Below are 27507 nucleotides of genomic sequence, written 5' to 3'. Positions count from 1 at the left end.
AAGTTGGCAACTGTGCTACTGAGGGCACATACTTGCTCCTTCTGAAGTCAAAGGACTATGCCCTAAATCTTCAGTGGGCTAAGGCCCTGACCCTGCATCACAGAAGTTAATGGAACTTTGCCACCAGTTTTGTTTTCACTAGCAAAATAAAGCAATTTGGTACTTTTCCCATAGTTCTATCAGGGAGACAGTTACTGATCCAGCAGGCTTATTCCCACACATAATTCAATTACAGTATATGTGAGTAAGCAGACATGTGGAAGTAAGAGTTTGTAGGATTGAGCCTTTAGGTATTTTTAGGGCTGTCAAGAGATTAGAAAAATCAATCACAATTAATCGCACTGTTAAACAATATTAGAGTACCATTTATTTAAATATTTTTGGATGTTTTCTATATTTTCAAATAGATTGATTTCGATTACAACACAGAACACAAAGTATACAGTTCTCACTTTATATTTATTTTGGATTACAAGTATTTGCACTGTAAAAAAACAAAAGAAATAGTAGTTTTCAATTCACCTAATACAGCGGACCCTTGCTAGAGCGTGGATTCACATATAGCACGGTCGCAGCGTTGGATCCCAAATTTAAATATTTAAATTGGGATCCATGGTAACGTGGCCCCCGCAATAATGCGGTCCCCGCATTAACATGGTACTGCACATGGATCCCGAACCCTGAATTCTAGCAAGGGTCCGGTGTACAAATACTCTAGTGTAATCTCTTTTTCATGAAAGTTGAACTTACAAATGTAGAATTATGTACAAAAAATTGCATTAAAAAATAAAACAATGTAAAATTTTAGAGCCTACAAGTCCACACAGTCCTATTTCTTGTTCAGATAATTGCTCAGACAAAGAAATTTGTTTACATTTGAAGGAGATAATGCTGCCCACTTCTTGTTTACAATGTCACCTGAAAGTGAGGACAGGTGTTCTCGTGGCACTATTGTAGCCAGTGTTGCAAGATATTTACATGCTGGATGCGCTAAAGATTCATATGTCCCTTCATGTTTCAACCACCATTCCAGTGGACATGCATCCATGCTGATGACGGGTTCTGCTCAATAATGATCCAAAGAAGTGCAGACCAACACATGTTCATTTTCATTATCTTGAGTGAGATGCCACCAGCAGAAGGTTTTTTGGCGGTTCAGGTTCTGTAGTTTCCGCATCAGAGTGTTGCTCTTTTAAGACTTCTGAAAGCATGCTCCACACCTCATCCCTCTCAGATTTTGGAATGCACTTCAGATTCTTAAACCTTGGGTCAAGTGCTGTAGCTATCTTTAGAAATCTCACATTGGTACCTTCTTTGCGTTTTCTCAAATCTGCTGTGAAAGTGTTCTTAAAATGAACAAAATGTGCTGGGTCATCATCCAAGACTGCTATAACATGAAATATATGGCAGAATGCGGGTAAAACAGAGCAGGGGACATACAATTCTCCCCTAAAAAGTTCAGTCACAAATTTAATTAACCCATTATTTTTTTAACGATCGTCATCAGCATGGTAGCATGTCCTCTGGTCTGGTGGCCAAAACATGAAGAGGCACACAAATGTTTAGCATATCTGGCACGTAAATACCTTGCAATGCTGGTTACAAAAGTGCCATGCAAACGCCAATTCTCACTTTCTGGTGACATTGTAAATAAGAAGAGGGCAGCATTATGTCCTGTAAATGTAAACAAACTTGAACAAGAAGTAGGACTGAGTGGACTTGCAGGCTCTGAAATTTTACTTTGTTTTGTTTTTGAGTGTAGTTATGTAACATCAAAAAATCGACATTTGTTAGTTGCACTTTCACGACAAAGAGATTTCACTTCAGTACTTGTATGAGGTGAATTGAAAAATATGATTTATTTTGTTTATCATTTTTATAGTGCAAATATTGGTAATAAAAATAATATACACTTTGATTTCAGTTACAACTGAATACAATATATATGAAAATGTAGAAAAACATCCAAAATATTTAATATATTTTAACTGGTATTCTATTGTTTAACAGTGCGATTAAACTGTGATTAATTGCGATTAATTTTTTTAATCATGATTAATTTTTTTAGTTAATCATATGAGTTAACTGTGATTAATCGACTGCCCTAATATTTTTATTAGGCATTTAAGAATGTATGAGAAACAGATAAATCATTTGACTAATAGAGAAGAATTGACTCAAGTGCACACCCAAAATCTGAACTAACCAAAACTGAACTGCAACTTTCCTATGGTTTGGATAAGTTTCTCTCTCCATTATTTTTGGAGCTGGTCAGAACATTTCTGACCAAATTACCTTGTGCCAAAATATGCTGTTTTGCAGAATCTGAAACATTTTGAGGAAATCAGTTTTGAGGCAATCCCCGTTGGGGAGTGAAAGACATGCTCACAGTTGGTAATCTTGTCATTAATGCACTGCCCTGGGATGTGGTAGACCATAGTTCACGTCCCTGCTCCTCTGCCTGTTCCAGAGCAGAGTTTTTCATCAGAGATGATTCTGAATCTGATTGGATCACCGCCCACATCGCTGTGCCCTAATCACTGCCCCTCCCCTGCCCTCCGCAACGGAAAAGCTCAGGTTTTGATCTGAAAACGGATAATTGGACAGAATTCAAGTTTTGTGCAAACATTTGAATGGTTTTAGTTTTGGTCTACTGCGAAACAAACAAAATGGATGCAAAATGGAATTGCTGTCCTTTGATCAGCTATAATTATTTTTAATTTATGTGCACCTCTTAACAATGTTTCCATTCCACTGCAGAACAAAATCAAATCTACTTGTGGTTTTAAATTTAAAACGTGCTCTATTAGCATTAGTAATCAATTATTTATTCTGTTAGGGTTCCAATATTATGAATTTACAATCTATACTTCGGCCGTATTCTCTCCGGAGCCAGAGGTTTGTTCAGTGTCAGGGAGTTGGGTAGCTGTCAGTTACACCACTAATTTAGGGTCCTTAATGGGCCTTACAATGCTGGAGAATCAGTGTAGCAAAGCTTAGCGCTGCTGTGCCCTCTACAAGCAGACATACTAGCAGGGAGTTCCCCTCCAACAAGGGAATTTTCTGCTGGGCATCTGTGGACAGATTACAGCAATTTAGCATCACCTGAATTACATAAAAGGGCCATAAATCATCTTGACATCTGGCCCACAATCTTTAATCTTAGCTGATCTTTGTCCATTTACATGCCATTGCGCAGAATCTTGTGTTTTAAACATTGTCTCCTATCGTCTTTAGCTCTTCCAGTGGCACTATTCAATTTTTTTTCAGCTGGCTATAATTTCATTATATCTTGTTATAAAAATGATAGTTTAGTAAGGTATAATGGCTCAAGGGGGGAATGACAATAAAGTTAAAAATCATACAAAAATCTGTACTCAACAAGTGTTCTCTCGGTCTCTTACTAGATTCTGCTGCAGACATGACATTCAGCAGACATAACTCATAATCTTCTGTCCTTAAGGGCCTCTGTTATAGCAGTTTTGAACTTGATATGATTTATCTATGATATGTCCCTTTAACATCACTTGCCATAGCAAAACCTCATTATAATTTACAGAATACTAGGCATCCTAGGGAAGTGGCAACATGCATGTGCAGTTTGTGTTGCTATATGGGATAACAGTGAATAAGGAATCTGCATCTGCTGCAAATTTCTTTATTATTAATGGCAGGTGGGTTTTCTATTCCTTTGGGCAATGGAAAAGTCTTTACAGCAAAGATTGAGGTATAAGAATTGTTGGAAAGTAATCTCTTTTCTTTATCCATATGCTGGGGTTTCCCAACTGCTATGGACAAGATCATCACTTTACCAGCAGGAAACCGCTATACCAGGCACTCAGATACAAGCTCTAACGTAGAGCGTAGCATGGTCTGCAATCACAGTGGGTGTTTGGAGCAGCCCAAGCTTCAGTGGGCTTGATACAGACGTCGTTGAAGGCAGTAGAAAAATCCCTATCGATTTCAGTGAACTTTGGATTAAACCAATAGTTTGGTTAGGGCATATTCAGTTGAACAGGAGACTGGCAGGAGCACTGCCCGAAGTGCCAGCACAGAGGGACATCTTTAAACTAGGAAGAAAAGCAAGAACCATACAGCCAGACAGGGCACATGGCTTAGTGACCAGGAACTATGGCCATGACTATATATACTTTGCAATATGAGCTTATTTTAGGATGTTTTTTGTCTGTGTTATTTTCATGTAAGAGAGTGAGCCCGCAGTCTGCTAAAACTATTTAGAATTGGTCAACGCTGAGAAAAGGATGATAAAGTTCTTCGACCACTCTGGATGTATCTTTTGTTAAAGGAGCGTAATCCGAGGCAGAGCTTTGCTGCTGCATTGATTAGCAATTTGCTGTGCAGTGCCTAGGTGTTGGGTTAGACGTGTCAGATGAGACTGCAGGAAAGCCAGAAATAACGGATAGGTAAACTGCAGTGAATTACAAGAATAGACTGGTAGTGACATGTTGATTCAACGGTAACAGAGGGGCTATTGCATGAGAGGTTTAAAAGGCTTGGCTTAGTGTAGGAAGAAATACCAGAGAATATGTTGGAGCCTGGAGGTGTGGGGAGGGAGGAGAAGATAAAAGAGAAAGTGAGAGAGCCATATTGAAGCACCAAATATAAGCAACAATTGCAGACAATATATCACACTACTTTGACTGCTTTGTTCTTAAAAATTATTATTGATTTGTATTGCAATAGTGTCAAAGACGTTACAACCTTAGTTCCTGCCCCCAAAATTTTACAATCTAATTGAAGAGATGATTCAATAAGTGTGACAAACAAGAAGGAAGGAAAAGCGGATGAGGGTACTGATGGTCTTGTGATTGTGATACTGGTCCAGAACTAAGATGATCCATTCTGAATCAATTCCTAGCTCTGCCATAGAATTCCTGGGTGACTTTGAGCAAGTCACTCAATTTCTCTGTGCCTATTAGTAAATGGGAATAATAACAATTTCTCTTTCCCATCATCTTAGTCTGCATCTGCATTCTGCACAGTTCAGGGAGGTGAGTAAGTTGCTTCAAATCAACCCAGCATTGTGGTTTTCTCTCTCATTTATAAGTAAATATAATACCTGGTGGAAAACAGGAAGCCAGTAGAAATATTCAAAGTGTGGGGTGTCATGGTCAGAGTGATGGCTCTGAGCAGCTAAGTTTTGAATAGATTATAAAATGCATTCTAAAGCTTCCCTCTCAGAAGGGGAGATGTTTTAGAACATTCTTCTGCCTCATGGCTCCACATGATTGAAGTGGGTTAACCACTTTAAAAAATTAAGGTCACACACCAGCCTTAAGCCATGTGCAGAATTCCCTTTGACGTGAACTGGAACTGCATACACAGACTGAGAAGAATATATGATCTTTTGTGTAGCAAGAGCAAGGTGACTAAAATGGATTACAACGGTAGTAGATGGTGTCCCAGATGGGAGAAGAAAAATACTAGCTTCCTTCTTAACTCTTTAAATAATTCTCCTCTCCCCAAAGTATATATTATTTGTCAGCATACTGGGGAATATGAAACTCTTTTTAACTGAGGTTTTGATAGCAGACTACAGGAAGTCTAAATGTTGTGTCTATGCTGTTCTATTCCTATTTATCATAATTAAAGCTGGAGAGAAATTAGACAAAATAAGCCATTTTGTTAGAAAAATGTAAACTAAACAAACAAAAACCTCAAGACATAAGGAAAGCTGAATGGAAGATGTTGCCCCATAATAGTAATTTGTTAACAGACACTGTTCCATCTGCAAATGTTAGTTTATATTCCAAATGGATGTACATCAATAAATCTGACAACATAAAAATGAAGGGCAAGATTTTCCCATGTGGCTGGTGATTTGAGTGCTAACTTGAGACACACGTTAGTGTCAAGACAACTGCGTCTCAATATTTTATGAAAATCAGGCTCATCACAAATTAGGAAACCATAATTATTAGTCTGAAAATTTTGGCCAGAAGGAAACGAATAGTTAAGCTATTACATTACATTAAATGCTAATCAGATAGGACAAGATCTTGAAGACCTGGTATCCCTTTTAGCACCTATTGTTAACAGCTGCAAATAACTCTGACACAATTTAGCACGTAGGCGCCTGGTATTTTGCTTGTGCAAAAAGGAAGCTAGGATGTAGATGAGAAGGAATGCAGGTCCATAGGGCCACAACTCAATCCCTCCTGTAACGACACTGACTTCAGGGCAGCTACAGGAATGTTCACTTTGGTCTATAATATAGTTAAGTGGTAGGACTAATACATAATCCCTGATGCTTAAATCTGAGCAAAAACATAAATTAAGATTTTCCATAAATTTGATTTTCTTACAAGCAGCTGTTCCAGCATTCTGACACTCCTAACTTGGCCTCCTTCCTCAAAAACTAATTACATGTGAATTTCATTAACCCAGCACTTCAGTAAATCCAGTCTTCCTGTTGCCCAGGTGTTTTGCCATATTGTATTAGAGGAAACCAGTGAAATACATAACATCCTTACAATGAAGCATGTAAACAAACTGAGGCCGCTGTGGTCTTCGGCTATTCTATACAATTTATTTTTAACCAGGGTAAGAACATGTGCTGAAACTACCTTGCCATTAGTTTTATGAAGGCTTGATCACAAATAAGAGAAGACTTGTTGGGCCAGATCCTCAGCTGGTGTAAATCGGACTTCAATGGAGTTATATCAGCTGATGTTGCTGAGGATCTGACCACATTAATCATGACTAGAGATAACCTTTGGATAACCACATTAGGGCTGAGGCAGTGTGTGAAAACTTGTACTTCTGGGGCCCACGGTATAGAATAGCCCAGTCTCTGGAGCTATAAATCCAAAATCTTTCACGAGCTTTGAACGTATTAAAAATGTTAAATATAATGATGTTAGAAAAATTAGATTTACCAAAAATACAGCCTAATTCCATTTGTATTTCTTTCATAATAGCTCATGATTTTGATGCTGTATTCTAATTTTAAGGCCCGCACATAAGCATCTGTCCATGTAATTTATACACATTTTTTCCCTCTTCCTTTCACGGAATAGGTCCAAGCTGTTTTGAGAAGGCACTGGAATCAGTACAAAATCCAATTTGAGCACAGCTTCAGCCACTCAGATGCTATGCGCACAGCTTCCTACACGGTATCATCCATCAGTGATGTTCAGGGCTACAGCTTCAATCATGATTTCACGAGTGAACATTTAAATGGGAAAAGCTACCATGACATGGAGAATATTGTTTTAAAATCTGAAAAGCTGTATGGTTGACTGCAGAAATGCTGTATTGCCCACATTCTAGTCCTCATAGCTCATGAACTTGAAGTTTGAGTTAATGACTTTGTGGCCAGAAGATTTTTACCTCACTTGGGACATGTTTTTCCTGAATGATGCAAACTTAAGACAATGTATTTCTCATGCGTATAAACATATGCACATATGTGTGGGTGTATATGGTATGCACACATACACACATATATGTTCATATATAGATATAAGTACATATATAAAGAATCAGACTTTGCCTCTTCCGTTTCTACTGTGTAGACCAAGTTGGCAATTATTTTGTATGCAGGGAATCAATGAAGGATTTCTTATTCTCTTGAAAGTTTGTGTAAAGACTGTATTGTATTGAAAGCCATATCATTTGCCTGCGAGAACTCATCTTGTAAATACTGTCTTAATCATAATATATTTGCTAAATTCATCCAGTACGCAACCTAAATAAGTGGTTAAGATTGAACTCTGTCAGGAAAGACAGATTGTTGAAGATAATCAAGTCTGAGATGTTGATATGTATCTAGCTCATTTTTTGCCACTATTTTAAACCAGGCATATTGTAAAGGCACCCAGATGCTAATGCCCGAAATCTGAGGCATGAAACCCCCACTGCTTCTATTCTTCAATGTTACATTTTACAAGATGTTTGTAATTATTTTAGTGGACAGACAGCCTGATCCTGCTACAAATGAAGCAAATGGAAGTTTCTTATTGACTTTAATGGGAGCAGGACCAGTGAGGTCCTGATCTGGAAAAGCTGATAAGCCCATCTTTATCTTTGACTTTGATGGAACTTAAACTAGTGCTTAAGCTGTTTGTAGAAGTCGGGCAGGATTGCTGACTTGGAGCAAGATTGCATACGTGTAAAGAAAAATATTTTCCTTTGCACATGCCTGATACCTGGCTCCTTAGTTTATGAATCAGGCAAAACGAACCCCATTGATACAGTGGGAGTTTTGTCTGAGAAAGGCGTGCAAGATTGGATGGCATGCCAATAAATATGATCTCAGAGCCAGCTTCTTTGGCCTAGCCTAGAGTAATAAGAAAAGATGGTTTGGGGCATTTTCCAGTGGTTTTTGGAAAACTTACCAAGTCTATCTTATGAAAATCTTTTGGAGCCTTTCTGAAGTGCCTTGTTTGGGAAATTCAGTATTATTTTGTGGTGACTGATTGTATAAGGCTTGAATCTGTTAAGGTCTTAAGAAAAATATGTCTGTAAAGACAGCATTTTCTGTGTATTTTTAAATGTTTTATGCTTTAAAGAAATCGTGTATTTTCAATACAAAGGAAGAAAAATCAAAAGGGGGCACATGATAAAAAAGTCTTATTCAAAAGTCTTTTTTTAAAGCTGAATAAAGTGAAATAAACAGAAATGGATGAAAAATCTAGTACTGTGCATGGTAGAATATTGCCATGCAAATGTATTTCTGATTTATTAAAGCCAACACCAGAGGATTAAAACATACTTTCTCAGAACACCTCAGTTTTAAAAGCTTATTGTTGAATATGAATAATTCAGTTTTGGCCTTTAAGGGTGATATGTCATTAGTCTTCTAACAGACTTCAATAGACAGCTGATTAGCCAGCCATCATAGGACTTATCAGCTTGAGATTTCATAAGAATGTGAATAGTTTTTATCTTCATCACAGCTGTTTGCAACTTTATATATATGTTTAAACCTTCTATTGGCTGGTGAGTTAAATTCTAGAGGCCTAATGTTCCCATTAGATGATGCAACTCTATTGATTTTACTGGGGTTTTTACCTCCTAGTGGAAGGGAGTATTGGCTGCTCATAGCTCCATTAAGGAGCTGTGAATTGGGAAGGTAGGGGGTTAGAATGAGGTCCACAGCTTCTGGTACAAGAGCCATCCTAACAGCTCACGGTGACAGGCCCAAGGTAGTGCCATGTACACTCTTAGAAAAGAAACAGGATGCAGCCCCAGCAAGGGGAGGTAAGAAAAAATCCTATGTGGCCACGGTGTGCCAAATGGCGTGAGAGCTACATTTTGTCCCTAAGCATGAGGTAGACCTTCTTGCCTATGGCTGTTGTATTAGAGAATAAGTTCCCTACACCCTCTTCTTACAACACCCCTCTCACATACACAGGCAATCAAGAACATGGTCTAAATTCTCCTTTATCAGAATAAATTTGAATTAAATCCTTACGCTGATTTCACACAGGGTCTTTTTTATATATACTTTGTACTGTGTTTGGAGCAAACACTGGTGTAGTTACTATCTGTGCTCTGAAGGAATATAGACAGTTATGGGGTCTTTTTTAAGAGTTCTTTTTACCAGGCCAGCATTTCTTAGTAACTGTAGTTTGCTGTTAGTATGTTATTCGGTGAGGATTTGAAGTCTCAAAGAGGGTTGGGGGAATACCTGTCTTGTTTAGGATCTAATTTTGTATTTGGTATCTGTAATACTAAGATGTTAGTTTTATATGTTTATGGATATTACTTCAAATGAGAGAGAGAGTGTCTATTTTTATGCTACTGCTGTCAGTTAATAAAATGCCACAAAGAAGTTAGGTGATGCTCACTGCTGGCTGCTCAGTTGATTCCATTTTTTAAAATGTTAATTTACTAATTGTTTTGTCATTCATTATTTTTCAAGGTAATGATCTGCTAGAGTATTTGGCTGAACACATGCTAAAGCACATCCTCTATGTTACCATTTCATGTCCTAAAAGGGTTATGCTAGAAATCAAGCAACATTCAAACTATTGTACAATGTAAATAAGATTAATGGACTATAGCAGTGTATTTATTGCTTATCAAGTAAGAACGAAATGAAAAAATGTGAAATTATTTTTGGTCTTATTTTCACTCTGTTCCTATGAAACATTCATTTTAATTGTTGACAAAGTATTAATTTTCCGATTAATAAAACATTATTATGCCTATTCAGTTCTTAGAGGTTTTACATATAAACGCCATGGTATCTATTTATTACAATAGCAATAAAGGTGAGCAAATGCTCAGGCTTTTTACTCCTTCCTAACTATGTATGAAAAGTAATCTGAATCTAGGGAAATAGGTATAAAATTGTTAGTAGCACTACATAATGCTGGAGTCTTTTTTAATGTTCTGCAGATTACAGTCTCCTAAAGCTTCTGATGCCATACAGGCAGATTCACCAGCACTTGTATGCAACCCCAAGTGATTTCAATTCACAAGTTTCCATAGCTGCACTACTAATGGCTGTCTTCTTGTGACACTTGCTTCTGAATCTGCCTTTGGTTAAATGCTGTATATAAATAGTCAATTGCTAATATTATTTGGCTGGAGTGTCTTTTCCATGGATACCTATGGGAACAAAAGGGCTGAGTAAACTTAGGGTATGTCTTCACTGCCCACCAGATTGGCGGGCAGCGATCGATCCAGTGGGGATCGATTTATCGTGTCTAGTCTAGACGCGATAAATCGACCCCTGAGCTCTCTCCCTTCAACTCCCGTACTCCAGCGCCATGACAGGCACAGGCAGAGTCAACGGGGGAGCGGCAGCAGTCGACTCACTGCAGTGAAGACGCCACGGTAAGTCGATCTAAGTGCGTCGACTTCAGCTACATTATTCACATAGCTGAAGTTGTGTAACTTAGATCGATTTCCACCCCCGCCCCCCGCTCCAGCGTAGACCAGGGCTTAGCCTATTTCACACCAAGCCATAGAGTTCTGCACAAACATAGTGAATCTGCCTAACAACTTTCCTGTTGCACTAACAGTGCAATAGCAAATCTCACCATGTTGTAAAATGCGTATTTATTTTTGCAGCATATTCTGTAAGCAGATGAGTAGAAAAGCAGCTGGGAAATGTGTTTTGCAGTTATGACTGATGATCACATCATAACCCAGATATGTTTTAATTATGATAAATTATGGACTTTGAACTTTAAAGAACATCTGGCTTCTGTTTGAAGAGATGCCTGACAGTACAACATTGCTGAACTAATGTGAAATAAGAAAAGGAGGACTTGTGGCACCTTAGAGACTAACCAGTTTATTTGAGCATAAGCTTTCGTGAGCTACAGCTCACTTCATCGGATGCATTCAGTGGAAAATACAATGGGGAGATATATAAATCTGTATTTTCCACTGAATGCGTCTGACGAAGTGAGCTGTAGCTCACGAAAGCTTATGCTCAAATAAATTTGTTAGTCACTATAAGGTGCAACAAGTCCTCCTTTTCTTTTTGCGAATACAGACTAACACGGCTGCTACTCTGAAACCTGTCATAATGTGAAATAGTTTCCCTTTGACAGCTTATTTAATTTTGGCAGATGAAGAGCAAAGGCCACAGTATTTTTTGATAAATAAATAAAATAGACTAAGGCAGTCTGTGACACAGTTGTTTTAGATGAAGATGAGGCACGTGCCATAGCACACAAGAAATACCAGGTATGTTAAAATATCTAAGCCAAAATTTTAGGAAAGGGGTAACAATTACACAGTGATAAGCATGATCAAAGAAGCAACTTAAAAGACTCCAGTTCCACAAGGTACTAAAGCACGTGGTTAACTTTAAGCATAGGCGTAGTCCTTTTGAAGTAAATTAAGTAGTTCCACAGCTGGTCCCCTTGAAGTCAACAATGCTGCGATGACAAATTATACCAACTGAGGCTCTATCCCCGTGTGACCATTTACATGGTTACGTACCTTGCTGAACAGGAGCCTATAGCACTGATAGTAGGTAACTTCAACTACCCGCATATAAAGCAGTCAACTATAATATGAGAGAAGCAATTTCTTGACATCTTCAACAATTGTTTCCTGGAACAGGTATTAATACAAGCACACAAGTCAATGAAAAGAACAGAAATTATGGCTTACAAAATCTAAGTTGGAAATTAGGTTGGCAAATGGGGAATTGAAAGAGCAATTAGCCAAAGATATAAAAATAAATACCAACACATTGTTTACAGAGGTTGTAAATGGAGTACATGCCAAAGAATCAGTGTGTTCATCAGCCCTCCGGAGGGATCAGTTAAAGGAGATAAGGTTGTTGCAAAGAAGCTTTCTTCGTAATAGTCTTCAGCACAGAAGATGGGGTGAAAATACCTACTCTTTTTCATCAACTAAAAAACATAGAATGGATAAAGATTCAGGGATGAGAAAAAGCAGGAGCTGGAATTAACTGACAAATTAAACAATGGCAAGTTGCCAGGCCTGGATGAAGTCCATCCAAGTGTTCGAAAGGAATTTAAGAATAAAGAGACTGAACTGATTAAAAAATATTCAAGCTCACATTAAAATCAGCTATGGTTCCAGAGATCTGGAGGGAAAAGTGCTAGAAGAGTTCCTGGGAATTACAGACTGGTATGTGTATTTTACTTTGGTACAGTTAATTGGCCAGAACCTTAAAAACTTGGCTGAATAGGATATGATAGGCAACACACGGTACAGTTTCTTGAAAGGCAAACCAACCCTTTTCTATCTAATAGCTATATTTACGTCGGTCAACAAAGTAGCAGATAAAGGAAAAACAAGTAAATATTTATTTGAGCTTTCAGAAAGCCTTTGATAATGTCTCTCACACAAGGCTAAAGTGCTGTCATGGATTAGAAATTTGCAGTAAGAGACCAAACAAAGAATAGAAATAAATTGTTAATTTTCAACATGGTAGTATCGACTGGATCGGCCATACTAGGGGTTGGTGGTGATTAAAAGCGGGTAAACAGTGACATAGCACAGCGGTTCTCAACCAGGTGTCCTCAGCCCTGGAGTTTTTATAGCATGTTGAGGGGGTCCTCAGCAAGAAAAAGGTTGAGAACCCCAACAATTGTCTTGAGCAGACAATGAGGAATTCCAGAGAGCTCAAACAAAGCTTGGTGAATGGCAGCATGATGAGCGATGACCCTTGATGTTTACAAATGCAAGGTAATGCATATGGGAAAGGAATAATCTGAACTAGGCATACAGATTTCTGAGTTTTAAATTGACTGTAAACATTAAAGAGAAAAGACTTGGGCAACATTGTGGACACCACAATGAAAATGGGGTGATCATAAAAAACTTATGTAGGCAGTAGATTGGACTAACTGGACCACAGTTCTGACATAGTATGATAGCACCTGTGTGCCAGTCTCTCACAAATGGGAGTGATCACTCTATGAGGCAGAGTCTATAGTGCCATGTAGCATGTGTTTCAACTCATTCCTTTCTGAACATAGCCATAAACTACACCTAGAATCCGAATATTTAGATTTCAGATGACCTGAAGGTGCACAATATTTCAAGAGGGATCAGCACCTTGGAGGATTTGTCCTGAAAGCAGCATTTTATTAAATAGCTCATGGGAGTTACCCATCTGGAGGCATTTATCTTCTGAACAAATTAAATGGTGTTGGTCTTTCTAACTGTCTCGACACATCCATTGAAGGGATATGTAATCTTCCAATGCAGTACTTAGCTCTAAATGTGCATGTCTTTAACCCAGAAGTTAGTTTACAAAGGGTCCTATGTGATACGTCTATTTATACTGTAAGTATTTTCACTTTTTCATGACAGGTGATACTCTCACCATTCAGTCACTAGAAAGTTACGACCAAAAACTTCATGAAATACTGAACTGACAACAGAAGCCAAAAAAATCAACAAGCCAGGCAATTCACCATTGAAACTAAAATTCTCACCGTAACAGGACTTGCTACCTCTTAGGGTTGATTACCAATATGGCATTTGGCATTCACTATTTGCTGCACAGGTGGAGCTGAGGTTAAAATTCCTGCCATAATCTTGAAGTTCCTGGTTTTTGTTGGTTTCTGTCAACCTGTTCCCGTTCTCTACTGCAAGCACTTTGTATCAGAAAGTGAAAGCATAGGTACGTGTGCTCAGGTTTTTGAGCTCCGACTCAATTCATCAGGATGTGTGGCATTTAGCATTAGAAAGACTGGGCCGCTCTCTCATTTTAATTTCAAAGATAAGAGCAATTTACTAACAGAAACCTAAACCGGTACGACCAAAAAGAGTGTTCAGTTTATGTTTCCCATAATAAACTGTTTGTTAACTCACAAAACGAAAGCATTGGGAACCTTCATAGAATCATAGAATATCAGGGTTGGAAGGGACCTCAGGGGGTCATCTAGTCCAACCCCCTGCTCAAAAGCAGGACCTATCCCCAATTAAATCATCCCAGCCAGGGCTTTGTCAAGCCTGACCTTAAAAACTTCTCAGGAAGGAGATTCCACCACCTCCCTAGGCAACGCATTCCAGTGTTTCACCACCCTCCTAGTGAAAAAGTTTTTCCTAATATCCAACCTAAACCTCCCCCACTGCAACTTGAGACCATTACTCCTTGTCCTGTCCTCTTCCACCACTGAGAATAGTCTAGAACCATCCTCTCTGGAACCACCTCTCAGGTAGTTGAAAGCAGCTATCAAATCCCCCCTCATTCTTCTCTTCCGCAGACTAAACAATCCCAGTTCCCTCAGCCTCTCCTCATAAGTCATGTGTTCCAGACCCCTAATCATTTTTGTTGCCCTTCGCTGGACTCTTTCCAATTTATCCACATCCTTCTTGTAGTGTGGGGCCCAAAACTGGACACAGTACTCCAGATGAGGCCTCACCAATGTCGAATAGAGGGGGACGATCACGTCCCTCCATCTGCTCGCTATGCCCCTACTTATACATCCCAAAATGCCATTGGCCTTCTTGGCAACAAGGGCACACTGCTGACTCATATCCAGCTTCTTGTCCACTGTCACCCTTAGGTCCTTTTCCGCAGAACTGCTGCCTAGCCATTCAGTCCCTAGTCTGTAGCTGTGCATTGGGTTCTTCCGTCCTAAGTGCAGGACCATGCACTTATCCTTATTGAACCTCATCAGATTTCTTTTGGCCCAATCCTCCAATTTGTCTAGGTCCCTCTGTATCCTATCCCTGCCCTCCAGCATATCTACCACTCCTCCCAGTTTAGTATCATCCACAAATTTGCTGAGAGTGCAATCCACACCATCCTCCAGATCATTTATGAAGATATTGAACAAAACCGGCCCAAGGACCGACCCCTGGGGCACTCCACTTGACACCGGCTGCCAACTAGACATCGAGCCATTGATCACTACCCATTGAGCCCGACAATCTAGCCAACTTTCTACCCACCATATAGTGCATTCATCCAGCCCATACTTCTTTAACTTGCTGACAAGAATACTGTGGGAGACCGTGTCAAAAGCTTCGCTAAAGTCAAGATACAATACATCCACTGCTTTCCCTTCATCCACAGAACCTGTAATCTCATCATAGAAGGCGATTAGATTAGTCAAGCATGACCTTCCCTTGGTGAATCCATGCTGACTGTTCCTGATCACTTTCCTCTCATGTAAGTGCTTCAGGATTGATTCTTTGAGGACCTGCTCCATGATTTTTCCAGGGACTGAAGTGAGGCTGACTGGCCTGTAGTTCCCAGGATCCTCCTTCTTCCCTTTTTTAAAGATTGGCACTACATTAGCCTTTTTCCAGTCATCCGGGACTTTCCCCGTTCGCCACGAGTTTTCAAAGATAATGGCCAATGGCTCTGCAATCACAGCCGCCAGTTCCTTTAGCACTCTCGGATGCAACTCGTCTGGCCCCATGGACTTGTGCACGTCCAGCTTTTCTAAATAGTCCCTAACCACCTCTTTCTCCACAGAAGGCTGGCCATCTATTCCCCATGTTGTGATGCCCAGCGCAGCAGTCTGGGAGCTGACCTTGTTCGTGAAGACAGAGGCAAAAAAAGCATTGAGTACATTAGCTTTTTCCACATCCTCTGTCACTAGGTTGCCTCCCTCATTCATTAAGGGGCCCACACTTTCCTTGGCTTTCTTCTTGTTGCCAACATACCTGAAGAAACCCTTCTTGTTACTCTTAACATCTCTCGCTAGCTGCAGCTCCAGGTGCAATTTGGCCCTCCTAATTTCATTCCTACATGCCCGAGCAATATTTTTATACTCTTCCCTGGTCATATGTCCAACCTTCCACTTCTTGTAAGCTTCTTTTTTATGCTTAAGATCCGCTAGGATTTCACCGTTAAGCCAAGCTGGTCGCCTGCCATATTTACTATTCTTTCGACACAGCGGGATGGTTTGTCCCTGTAACCTCAACAGGGATTCCTTGAAATACAGCCAGCTCTCCTGGACTCCTTTCCCCTTCATGTTAGTCCCCCAGGGGATCCTACCCATCCATTCCCTGAGGGAGTCGAAGTCTGCTTTCCTGAAGTCCAGGGTCCATATCCTGCTGCTTACCTTTCTTCCCTGTGTCAGGATCCTGAACTCAACCAACTCATGGTCACTGCCGCCCAGATTCCCATCCACTTTTGCTTCCCCTACTAATTCTTCCCGGTCTGTGAGCAGCAGGTCAAGAAAAGCTCCCCCCTTGTTGGCTCCTCTAGCACTTGCACCAGGAAATTGTCCCCTACGCTTTCCAAAAACTTCCTGGATTGTCTATGCACCGCTGTATTGCTCTCCCAGCAGATATCAGGAAAATTAAAGTCACCCATGAGAACCAGGGCATGCGATATAGTAGCTTCCGTGAGCTGCCGGAAGAAAGCCTCATCCACCTCGTCCGGTGGTCTATAGCAGACTCCCACCACTACATCACTCCTGTTGCTCACACTTCTAAACTTAATCCAGAGACACTCAGGTTTTTCTGCAGTTTCGTACCGGAGCTCTGAGCAGTCATACTGCTCCCTTACATACAGTGCTACTCCCCCACCTTTTCTGCCCTGCCTGTCCTTCCTGAACAGTTTATAACCATCCATGACAGTACTCCAGTCATGTGAGTTATCCCACCAAGTCTGTTATTCCAATCACGTCATAATTCCTTGACATCACCAGGACCTCCAGTTCTCCCTGCTTGTTTCCAAGGCTTTGTGTATTCGTATATAAGCACTTGAGATAACCTGCTGATCGCCCCTCATTCTCAGTATGAGGCAGGAGCCCTCCCCTCACAGACATTCCTGCCTGTGCTTCCTCCCGGTATCCCGCTTTCCCACTTACCTCAGGGCTTTGGTCTCCTTCCCCCGGTGAACCTAGTTTAAAGCCCTCCTCACTAGGTTAGCCAGCCTGCTCGCAAAGATGCTCTTCCCTCTCTTCGTAAGGTGGAGCCCGTCTCTGCCCAGCACTCCTCCTTCATGGAACACCATCCCATGGTCAAAGAATCCAAAGCCTTCTCTCCGACACCACCTGCGTAGCCATTCATTGACTTCCACGATTCGACGGAAGTCGAATTCATTTTTTTCCATTCATTATTTTCATTGACTTCTAAACATTACGAATAAAGAACGCTGACTTTAGGTAGGCTTTGTTTTAACAAATCAAGAATCATAACGATGTCTAGGTCCCAGCATTCCCGCTGTTTATTCCATTAAGAACTAGTTTAACTATCTTTATATTTTTTCCTCTGCCTTAATGTAACAATATGAATACTGAGCAGTTATGCTGCACTTTTCAGATGTAGCTCTCCAAATTCTTTAGAAACATTGGCAAGCATTAGTATACCACTATAAATATGGGAATACTGAGGTATAGACGAGGTTTTCAACCTTTTTCTTGCTGAGACCCCTTTCGACATGCTATAAAAACTCCAGGGCCCAGCAGGAGAAGGGGGCATAGGCAATTTCACTTCTATTTTTGGGAGGGCAAGGGCTAGCTCCACACAGCAGGATCCAAGGAGGGAGTGCCACTTCCACCCTCCTGACTCACCTCACCTGCCTGTCTGGGTTCCCGGGGTGGGGGAGGGGAGGGGTGCTATCAAAAAAATATAACTCAAATGGGGGACTCAGCTCAAAAAGTTTGAAAACCGCTCCGGGTGTAGGCAGCGTGTTGCTAGGGGCTATGTGTAGTGAGGGGTGTAGCTCAGGATTCAGGGAGGAGAGTGCTAGGGACTGTGTGTGGGCAGGGTGGTAGCTAAAGGTGCAGGGAGTGGGTAGCTGGGGCTGTGTGGGCGTGGGGGGTAGCTCAGTGTGCAAGGAGGGGGCAGCTAGGGGCTGTGTGTGGACGGGGGGTAGCTAAGGGTGCAGGCAAGGGGTGGCTAGGGGGTTGTGTGGGGGTGGGGGCTAGCTGGGGCTGTGTGCAGGCAGGGGGGCTAGTTCAGGGTGCAGTGAGGGCGTAGCTAGGGAATGCACAGGCGGGGGGTGGGGGAGCTCAGGGTGCAGGGAAAACAATAGCTAGGGACTCTGTGCCAGGAGGGCTCCCGCTGTGGAGGTTGCTCCCTGAGGGCTCTGCTGGCCCCAGAGCGGGGTCCCTCCACCTGGGTGTGAGCAGTCAAAGAGGGCTGGGAGCTGAGGAGCAGCCACAACCCCAGACACCAGCAGCAGACGGGGGAATGCCACAGCTGCCCACTCCATGGCGCCACCTGCCCCGCACTGCCTGGCTCTGGCTTCCCACCTACAACCTGACCAGAGGGCCTGGCCTGAGGGGGGATGAGGGAGAGGAGGCAGTGTGGGGACAGTGAGGGGACTGCTCTGCTCTGGGTAAGGCACTGCAGTTTGGGGGGGGCAACACCCTTATGGCCCCCAACTCTGGCCATGGACTCAGGGCTTCTGCCTGCAGGGAACGCCGGGGCTCAGGGGTCCAGTCCTGCACAGCTCCCAACTTCGTAGGGCAGGGAGGGGGAAACACTGGGGCTCTCGGCTTCAGCCCCATGCCAGTCCCGGCTTCAGCCCTGCAGGGGGGTGCCGGGGCTCAGGGCACTGGGTTTCAGCTGCGGGGCTCTGCACCCCCTCTTCCCCCAAAAGGGCTCACAGTCCCCCGGGGAGCAGCAAACCCTAGGTTAAGAACCTCTGGTAGAGACAACTTAAGTGACTTACCCAACATTTCACAGCAAGTTAATGGCCAAACAAGGAACTTTCTCCTGACTTTCATTCCAGAGCCCTAATGAGTAGACTACATTTGTCTTCTATCTTTTTCTGCGAAAATAGCTATACGGGGCCAAATCATCAGCTGGTAAAAATGACACAACTACATTTCAGTTAAGAGCGAGTGCAAGCTATGCCAGCGAAGGCTTAGGCCCAATGTCTTTATCTAATTCAGGCAACTACAGATCAGTTGCTAGGTAGTGATATTACCGATGCTGAATCCAAGACAACACATAAATATTGATATATTTTAATTCTGGACGGGATCTTGTTAGTTGTAAAATAATTTTACAGTCCAATTCACAATATAGAATAGAGGCCATTAACAGGCAGAGCTGGTCATAAAGTTGAATGAAACATGGGGAAGGAAAAAATCCCTCTATATTTTTCATGGAAAATTGTTTTTTTTTCAGCCAGTTCTATTGATACTCAATATTTGCATGCCCTTATCACAAAGTTCTAATAGATATTTCCTATTCTAATGCTAGGATGAAAAAGACTGTCATAATCTTACATAACTCTGAGGCGCATAATTATTGACAAATACTGACTTTTTAATAGCAGCCACTCTACTCTGAAACAACTTAGTGTAACTTTGTGTTAACAAATATCCCCATAATGATGCTCCTACATATGGCTTCAAAATTGCCCTCACCAGTTTTACATTATAATTAAAAAATAAAAAAGTGGAAGCCACCGAAAAGTCCCCAAATGTTACTCACTAGTAGCCTGTCTCCTATCAGTCCATGTATGTAACTCACAATGCCAAATTTCTCAAGTAGTAGCAACAATAGGGGAAGCTCAAGATATTTGACCATTTTCTTTTGCACCAGTAAAAACCAACCAACCTGTGGTTTAAAGTTCAGTGTCATCCACTTCCACAGAAGAAAGAAAATGATAGTGATTATATTTTTACCCTAATTTTATTTTACAAGAGGAAATAAGGTTACAGCACAAACTGCTTTCAAGGAACAGTCTGAATACTTGGATAATATGTAGTTCTCACACATGCATGCAAATACATTCAAAAAAAAAAGTAACAAACAATACAGTCATTCCATCTCACGTGCTTCCACAGAACACCGTTACATTGCGGTAGCCATTCCACTTTCTGCAGAATTCTCTGTTTAATTCACAGTACTGATAAGCTGAAGTTTTCCTCTGAAAATATTCCAAGTGTCCTACCAGCATGTCTTGCACTGCTCTGTCATGGCAGTCACCATCAAAGTAAAAGTTCTGATCAACAACTTTTGGCTTTTTATGGATATTTGGTTCTAAAGAAACAGGCAAAGAAAACACAGGATTAATTTTGACCTAGCCGGTCACCTCAGTGATGCAGAGCATCCTATTTTGCAATTTAAACCAAACGCTATGAGGATAGTTTTGATTTTAATGTTTACATATCTGGAACTTTTAATACAACAAATATCATAAAAGAATGAATTGGTAAGATTAAAGGTAAGGACTAAGGCTCACATTGCTTTTAGTGGGTTTTGAATGAACCTCTAGGAAAAGGACCCTGCAAAGACTTACAGATGTGTTTGTAATCTGAAGTATATAAATTGACCCACTGGGTTTACTCTCATGCTTATCATGCTTATCATGACACACGTGTATATGTTTTTGCAGGATCAGGGCCAAAATAAATAAAATGAATAGGCCAGAATGCAATCAAAATTATGCCAACAATTTTCTGCATTTTGAGCATGGCAGGCTGAAGAGAGAGACTGAAGAAAAATTTTATAGCATAGACCCTTTTGCCTGGAACAATGCTTCATGTTCTCTCTCTCTCTCTCTTTGGGCCTAAGATGAGTCAGGGGAGAGAGCATGGTCATGACCAATGCATCCACAGTCTTCACGCATCCACCTTCTAGAAGCCACTATGAAGATGTATGGGCTATAGTTACTTCTGTAACCCTGGGACTGTCGAAGCAACTAAAGATGAGCCACATGGATGTCTCAGGATGTGCTAGTAGGTTCTTATAATTATTTATACTGTGATAGCATTCAGAATGAGCAAGGCACTTTCCAAACACAAAGATAGACACAGTTCTGCCCCCAAAAGAGCCAAAAAACTTATATAGATTCATATATTCCAAGGATAGAAGGGACTGCTGTGATCATCATCTGAACTCATGTATAACACAGGCCACAGAACTTCCCCTGGAATAATTCTCAGAGCACAGTTTTCAGAAGAACATCAAATCTTAATTTAAAAATTATCTGTGATGAAGAAGCTACCTATGGTAAATGGTTCCAATGGTTAATTACTCTCACTGTTAAAAATGTATGCCATATATCCTGTTTGAATTTGCCTAGCTTCAACTTCTAGCTACCTGATTGTGTTATACCTTTCTCTGCTAGATTGAAAAGTCCATTATCAAATATTTGTTCCCTATGTAGGCACTTACAGAGTGTAACCAAGTCACCCCTTAATCTCCTCTTTATTAAATTAAATAGATTGAGCTCTTTAAATCTATCCCTATAAGACATGTTTTTTCTCGTCATTCTCGTGGATCTTCGCTGAGTCCTTCCCAATTTATCAACATCCTTCTTAAATTGTGAACAGCAGAACTGGAGACAGTGTTCCAGCAGCGGTCGCACCAGTGCCAAACAGAGAGGCAAAATAACCTCTCTACTTCTACTCGAGATTCCTGTGTTGGTGCAGCCAAGCATTATACGTTCACCCTTTTGGCCACAGCATTGCACTGGGAGCTCACATTCAGGTGATTCTCCACCACAACTCACAAATCTTTTTAAGAGTCATGTTTCCCAGGACAGAGTCCTCCATCCTGTGTGTATGGTGTACATGCTTTGTTTACAAATGTATACCTTTACATTTAGCCACATTAAAATGCTTATTGTTTGCTTGTGCCCAATATGCAAGCCCTTGAAAGGCCCCTGTGCAAGTCCCATATATTCAGGTTCTGTTCTTGTGAAAAGTAATCAGTTAATAAAGCTATGGTGCTTTATTCCTGTAATCCCCCACTGGTTAGAGAGTAGTATGGTCTCTCATTGATATGTCTCCATTTTCTGTGTAAAGACTCTGGATTGGTGATCAGAACACAACTCTTCATGGACATAATTAATGTGAAATATCTACACTCCCTCACCATATTTTTAATCTATAATTAAGTAAATCAAGCAGCTGAACTCAACCCACCTCAAGTGCTGATTTGAAAAATCTGACAAGTGATATTTATAGAAAAAGGGTAAACTACTTTTAATGAATACTTGAAATATAATTTACATGCCATCAGGCTCATCAAAGTGGTGAAAATATAACATGAAAATAAGAATTTTTAATTAGTTACAAAGTTTTTCCTTCATTTAAACTTTCTTACCTTGGCACTTATGGTTTAAACTTGGCAAATTTGGGCCAATGGGCGTGAATGTGCTTGTGAAGGTCCACCAAAGTCCCTCCTCTGAGCATGCATATATTGGATATGGATCCCTGCTAAACTGGTATTTGCTTTGACACAGTACAATACAGTCAATGGTCATGAGGTCCATGCCTTCCACTGAAGGATAGCCACAGACTATGGCTCCATGCTCCGGCAATTCCATGGTGCATGCAATTGCTTTGTGTATACATAAAAAAAGACAACAATAAAAACTGAGTTAACAATGAGTGACACTGTTTACATGTACTAAAAAGCAAATTATGCAAAATATTAGACAGAAATTCTTAAAATATTTCTATAAATTAATATACATGATAAAAATGTTGCTGTTGGGTAAATCTTCAAGATGATGTGACTAGTCCCCTACAGTGTGTAAAGGGAAACTAGTTCTTATGTGCCTATTTGTGTAACATAGGAAAAGTTTGGGACTGAACCCTTGCGTGGACGTAAGATTCAGCCAGTCTTCAGCAATTCATTATAGCATTATACTGGAAATAGTATTTGGGAGCATGTATGGACATAAGAACGGCCCTACTGGGTCAGACCAAAGGTCCATCTAGCCCAGTGTCCTGTCTTCCGACAGTGGCCAGTGCCAGGTGCCCCAGAGGGAATGAACAGAACAGGTCATCATCAGGAGGAACACAGCTAAAATTTTCAGAAGCAGTCAGGGAATTGGTGTGACCTGCTCCTGTGGTACTCTGTGGAAAGTGGGTTCTCAGTAGCCCTGAAAATCAGGCACAAGATGTCTCAAGTGGGATACCCCACACAACTGTGGCACACAAAGTGAGTGAGTGACCACTTCTGAAAACGTGCCTGTTACAGATGATTTCTTTGAATAGAGAGGAGCCTGAATCAGAATGCCAGATCTTTCCCCTCAAGCCTTGTCTCGGCCCCAACTTCCAATCTGGAGCCAAACTTTGCATCTCAGGCTCATATTTCATTATAAGAGGTTGGTTTGAATTCTATAACTTGTGTGAAGATCTGTACCTGGAGCCACTGAAGGAAGCAATTCTTTACACAGAGCTGACACATAGGCTTCAGTGAAAAGCTAGTGTGCTGCGTGAGGACAGAGAGCAAAGCTGTAAGAACCGGGAAGGGCCATCCCTAGCCATTTTGGTGCACTACGCAGCCCCCCCCCCCCCACCACCACCACCAGGTGGCTGTGGGGGGCCCCAGGCCTCTGTGGGGGATGGGAGCAGGAGCACAAGCCGGCGGAGTGGAGTGGGTTGGGGCTGGGTCGTTCCATTTCCTGCCGCCCAGTGAGTGAAGGGCAGACCCGTCCCGCACTCATGAGTGGTGGGAAGTGGAGTGACCTGGCCCCAGCCTGCTCCTCTCTGCTCCCCTGGCTCACAGGCTTCGGGGGTAGGAGGGGAACCATCCCCCAGCACTCATTGGTGTCACAGAGCAGGCTGGGTCTGGGTCGCTGCACTTCCTGCCACCGCCGGTGAGTGTAGGTCTGACCCTGCTGCAGTCCTCAGGGGAGTGTGGGGGTGGGGTGCGAAAAGGCTGGGCGGGGACAGAGCAGGGGCATGGCTTTGGGGAAGGGGTGGAGTGGGGTCAGAGCTAGAGCTGGAGCAGAGCAGGGGTGGGAAGAGGTGGGGCTGGGGGGGGAGCAGGGGCAGGGGCCATGGGGAAGAGGTGGATCAGGGGCTGGAGCAGCACACAACTGTGTAGGGCACCAGGAAATTTGGTGCCCCAAAGTTCCTGGTCCCCTACGAAGCTGCGTACTTTGCTTATGGGTAGGGAGAGCCCTGGAGCCGGGGCAGGGGAACATTTGGGGATACATGTTTTCCCTTGCATATAAATGGCCTGTAGATGTAGACAAAATGTGAGAGTTTATATCCTAACCCCCACTTGGTATTAATAATCAAACAACAAATGCCACAGGACAATTAGCATTAATACTTCATTATATTCTATTCTGTTGACCTTAAGTATAAGCCAAACACATACATTTCACAGAGATCTCAAAGGAACATTTGGCTTGGTTTCCTGAAAGATCTGTTGCTATATATTCCACTGAATATTGGCCATATGCCATTTTGTCTCCATTATTAACATTGGACCCGCCTTTTGTGATTGTCAGTGGACCCCTGGAGTTGTCTTCAAACACAGGCTCCTTCCAAGACAATTCGGGCAAGTCATTCCAGTAGGGGTTTCCTTTTTTGGTTTCTATCTCAATGTTCTGAGGACAGGAGATCACTACAGGTGGTTCAGTATCTGAGGAAAGAACAATATACATAATAATATATTTCAGACTTTGGCTATTCCAAATGCTAAGAAGCATAAGAAAGTAATATTGATAGTCTATGTTTCACAATAAGATGCAATGAGACAACCCTGCTGCTCAGATCTAAGGTTATTTAACTGCATGTTTCTTAACTGAATAGAATTGCAATACACTTTATGCAAAGGCATTGTGCCATTGTACAGTATTTAAGACATTTGGACCAGATCTGGATCCCAAGAAAGTCAATGGGAGATTTGCCAATGCTTAGCAGTACTGCCGGGATTTGGCCCATAATTAGTTCTCAACAAAGCATGTTGATTTTACTTTCAGTGGGCTAAATTCTTCTCTCCATTACACCAGTTAAACTTTACTGAAGTCATCGGGCTTCCCACTGGGTGTAACAGCGAGGAGAATTTCACAAGCTCTTAGGGTTTGATGTTCAAAGGTATTTAGGGGCTTGCAGATCAGCACTTTAATATCTTTGAAAATATGGCTCTTAAAGCTTAAAAAAAAGAAATTAATTAGACTTATATCAGGATACTTTTAGGACATAAATGCTTCACCCGCCTTTGAAAAGTGACATCTATGCTGCCCACCGTGTAGCGCATACTCAGGAAAGGTTCTGCACTGCCTTTGGCACCTTATGTAACGTGTGCAAAGGGAGTGCAATGTGATGTAAATTACTGCCAGATCAGAATGTGAAAGTAAAAATTGCCTAAGCCAATTGAAACTACAGGAGCATTTGGGTTGAATAGAATACACTTACTCAACTGGAATTTAGTCAAGTCACCACACCGCTCTTGGCCTTCCCCCAGAATCTTTATCCCCATGTTCTGGGGCACAATTTTTCTATAATGGGGATCCTTTAAACTGGAATTTCAGAACATTCCCATAGCATTGTGTGATGTGGGCAAAATATTTCCATTCTGATTTTTAAAATGGCTATTTTTCACTTTTCTCTAAGGCTAAATAGCTCTTGTTTTCTATAGGGGCTTGTTCACTAGACTAAGAATCTCTAGTAAACAGCTTGCTGCAGCTGTAATTAAAAAGCTAATTACATTGGGCTCTATTTGAAATATATGAAATCTTTAATGAAGTACAAAATTGAATCAGGAAGCTTGCAGGGAAATAATAAAAAAATAATAATTTAAGGCAAAAATGGAAACATGTCAACAAAAGAATACAAATACAAAAAAAAGCCCCGATTTTTGGCACAGCATACAGATAGGATACGGTGACATGGCAGTATAAAGAAGCAAATTCAGGTAATCTTGAGAGACCTGAACACTTAAAAGCAGAGAGAGCCAAAAATAGTATCCCCAAAACTTCCCCCAGATTTGAAGGTGAACTAAATGTGACCTTTTTAAAAAGTCAGATAGATAGATAGATATAGATACATTGTTAAATAAATTTGCTCTGCCTATGTAACACAGGGTAAAACAGAAAGGGTTACACAACTAGCAGGCTAATTGCCCCTGATTCAACCTTTAGAGACAGATAAGTAGATAATAGTTGCGGTTTTTTGTGTGTTTACATATATATTGTTAGAGGTTGACAATGTAACCAAATGGTTCCTGTATGTCGCTGTATTCTGTCAATTCAGAGATCAAAAGGAGATGTTAACATTTAGATGAACTGTGAGTGCAGTTTCAGAGTAGCAGCCGTGTTAGCCTGTATTCGCAAAAAGAAAAGGAGGACTTGTGGGAACTTAGAGACTATGCTCAAATAAATTTGTTAGTCTCTAAGGTGCCACAAGTCCTCCTTTTCCTTTTGTGAGTGTAGTAATATCATTGTCTTCATTTCTCTTTGAAGTATGTAGTAAACTACCTGTAAATGGTGGGAGATGGACAGTTGCCTTATGCTAACCTATATAGCTAATTACTGGTGATGCTTAGGAAATAGGAGGTTACTTCAAAGCCACTATTCTTCACCCAAGGAACACCTGCTGTCAAGAGGCTGACAATAGCCTGCCAGGGATTTATAAAAAGAGCTCTTGGGCCTCCATGTCAGATCTGCTTAAGATTCATCAGGGGAAGTTTGAGTCACAAGACTGAGATCTCCAGATCCAGCCTGGGCCACCCTGATATTGGCCATTGGACTGTGACCTACATAACTGATTCTGAAAGAACCTTTTGTAACACTGAAGCTCACCATCTCTACTATGAAACTGACCTAAGAACTTTATTCATAACTGTATGTATAATGACCTTTTAACCAATACTCTCTCTCTTTTCTTTTTAAATAAATTTTTAGTTTATTTAATAAGAATTGGCTGTAAGCGTGTATTTGGGTAACGTCTGAAATAATCAGTGACCTGGTGGGTAATGTGTCAGATCCTTTGGGCTTGGTAGAACTTTTTATATGATGAACAAGATTTTCAGTAATCCTCATCATATTTGACTTGGCTGTCTGGGTAGGAGCCCAAGGCTGTGTTGTTTTAAGGGAACTGTGCTTTTGGCTTCTGGGTAACCAGTAAGGTATTGTAGAAGCTGTTGTGTTGCTGGCTTGCTGAGTCTAATTATTACAATAACCTCCAGTTTTGGGGATCATCTGCCCCATTCTTTGCAGTTTGCCCTGATTGAACAATCTCAGTGTGGCCCCTGCCCCCAGAGCCGTGGTCACAACCCCGTTTTTGGCTTGAGCCGCAAGTAGCAAATAATAAAACATTGTGAGAGAGTTTATCCTATCAGTCTTTCACTCTGGACTGCAACTAAAATGAACAGCACCAAAAATTAACAGCAAAAGTCCAGAACAAAGAAGTTGAATTACAA

The 27507-nt window shown here is 41.2% G+C and overlaps 2 protein-coding genes across 6 annotated transcripts in view; one reads left to right on the top strand and one right to left on the bottom strand.

Annotated features, from left to right (window-relative positions):
• Positions 1 to 9438, top strand: part of CALCRL (calcitonin receptor like receptor) — a 94356-nt gene extending 84918 nt beyond the window's left edge. For all 3 annotated transcript variants that reach the window (XM_084642924.1, XM_084642925.1, XM_084642926.1), the window contains one exon: positions 7041 to 9438. In XM_084642924.1, the coding sequence (XP_084499050.1) occupies positions 7041 to 7262 (222 nt within the window). In that variant the 3' untranslated portion in view covers positions 7263 to 9438. The remainder of the gene's footprint in view (positions 1 to 7040) is intronic.
• Positions 9439 to 20024: 10586 nt separating this feature from the next.
• The window catches only part of LOC311528500 (hyalin-like), a 94274-nt gene continuing 86791 nt past the window's right edge, over positions 20025 to 27507 (bottom strand). For all 3 annotated transcript variants that reach the window (XM_084643592.1, XM_084643593.1, XM_084643594.1), the window contains 3 exons: positions 24460 to 24726; positions 22447 to 22683; positions 20025 to 20376 (listed from right to left, as the gene is read on the bottom strand). In XM_084643592.1, coding sequence (XP_084499718.1) covers positions 20165 to 20376; positions 22447 to 22683; positions 24460 to 24726 — 716 coding nt within the window. In that variant the 3' untranslated portion in view covers positions 20025 to 20164. The remainder of the gene's footprint in view (positions 20377 to 22446; positions 22684 to 24459; positions 24727 to 27507) is intronic.

Source organism: Lepidochelys olivacea, assembly GCF_965140295.1.
Source record: "Lepidochelys olivacea isolate rLepOli2 genome assembly, chromosome: 11".
NCBI classification, from domain to species: Eukaryota; Metazoa; Chordata; order Testudines; family Cheloniidae; genus Lepidochelys; species Lepidochelys olivacea.
Note: the sequence above shows the minus strand (reverse complement) of the source record. Positions and strands in the feature narration are given on the sequence as shown.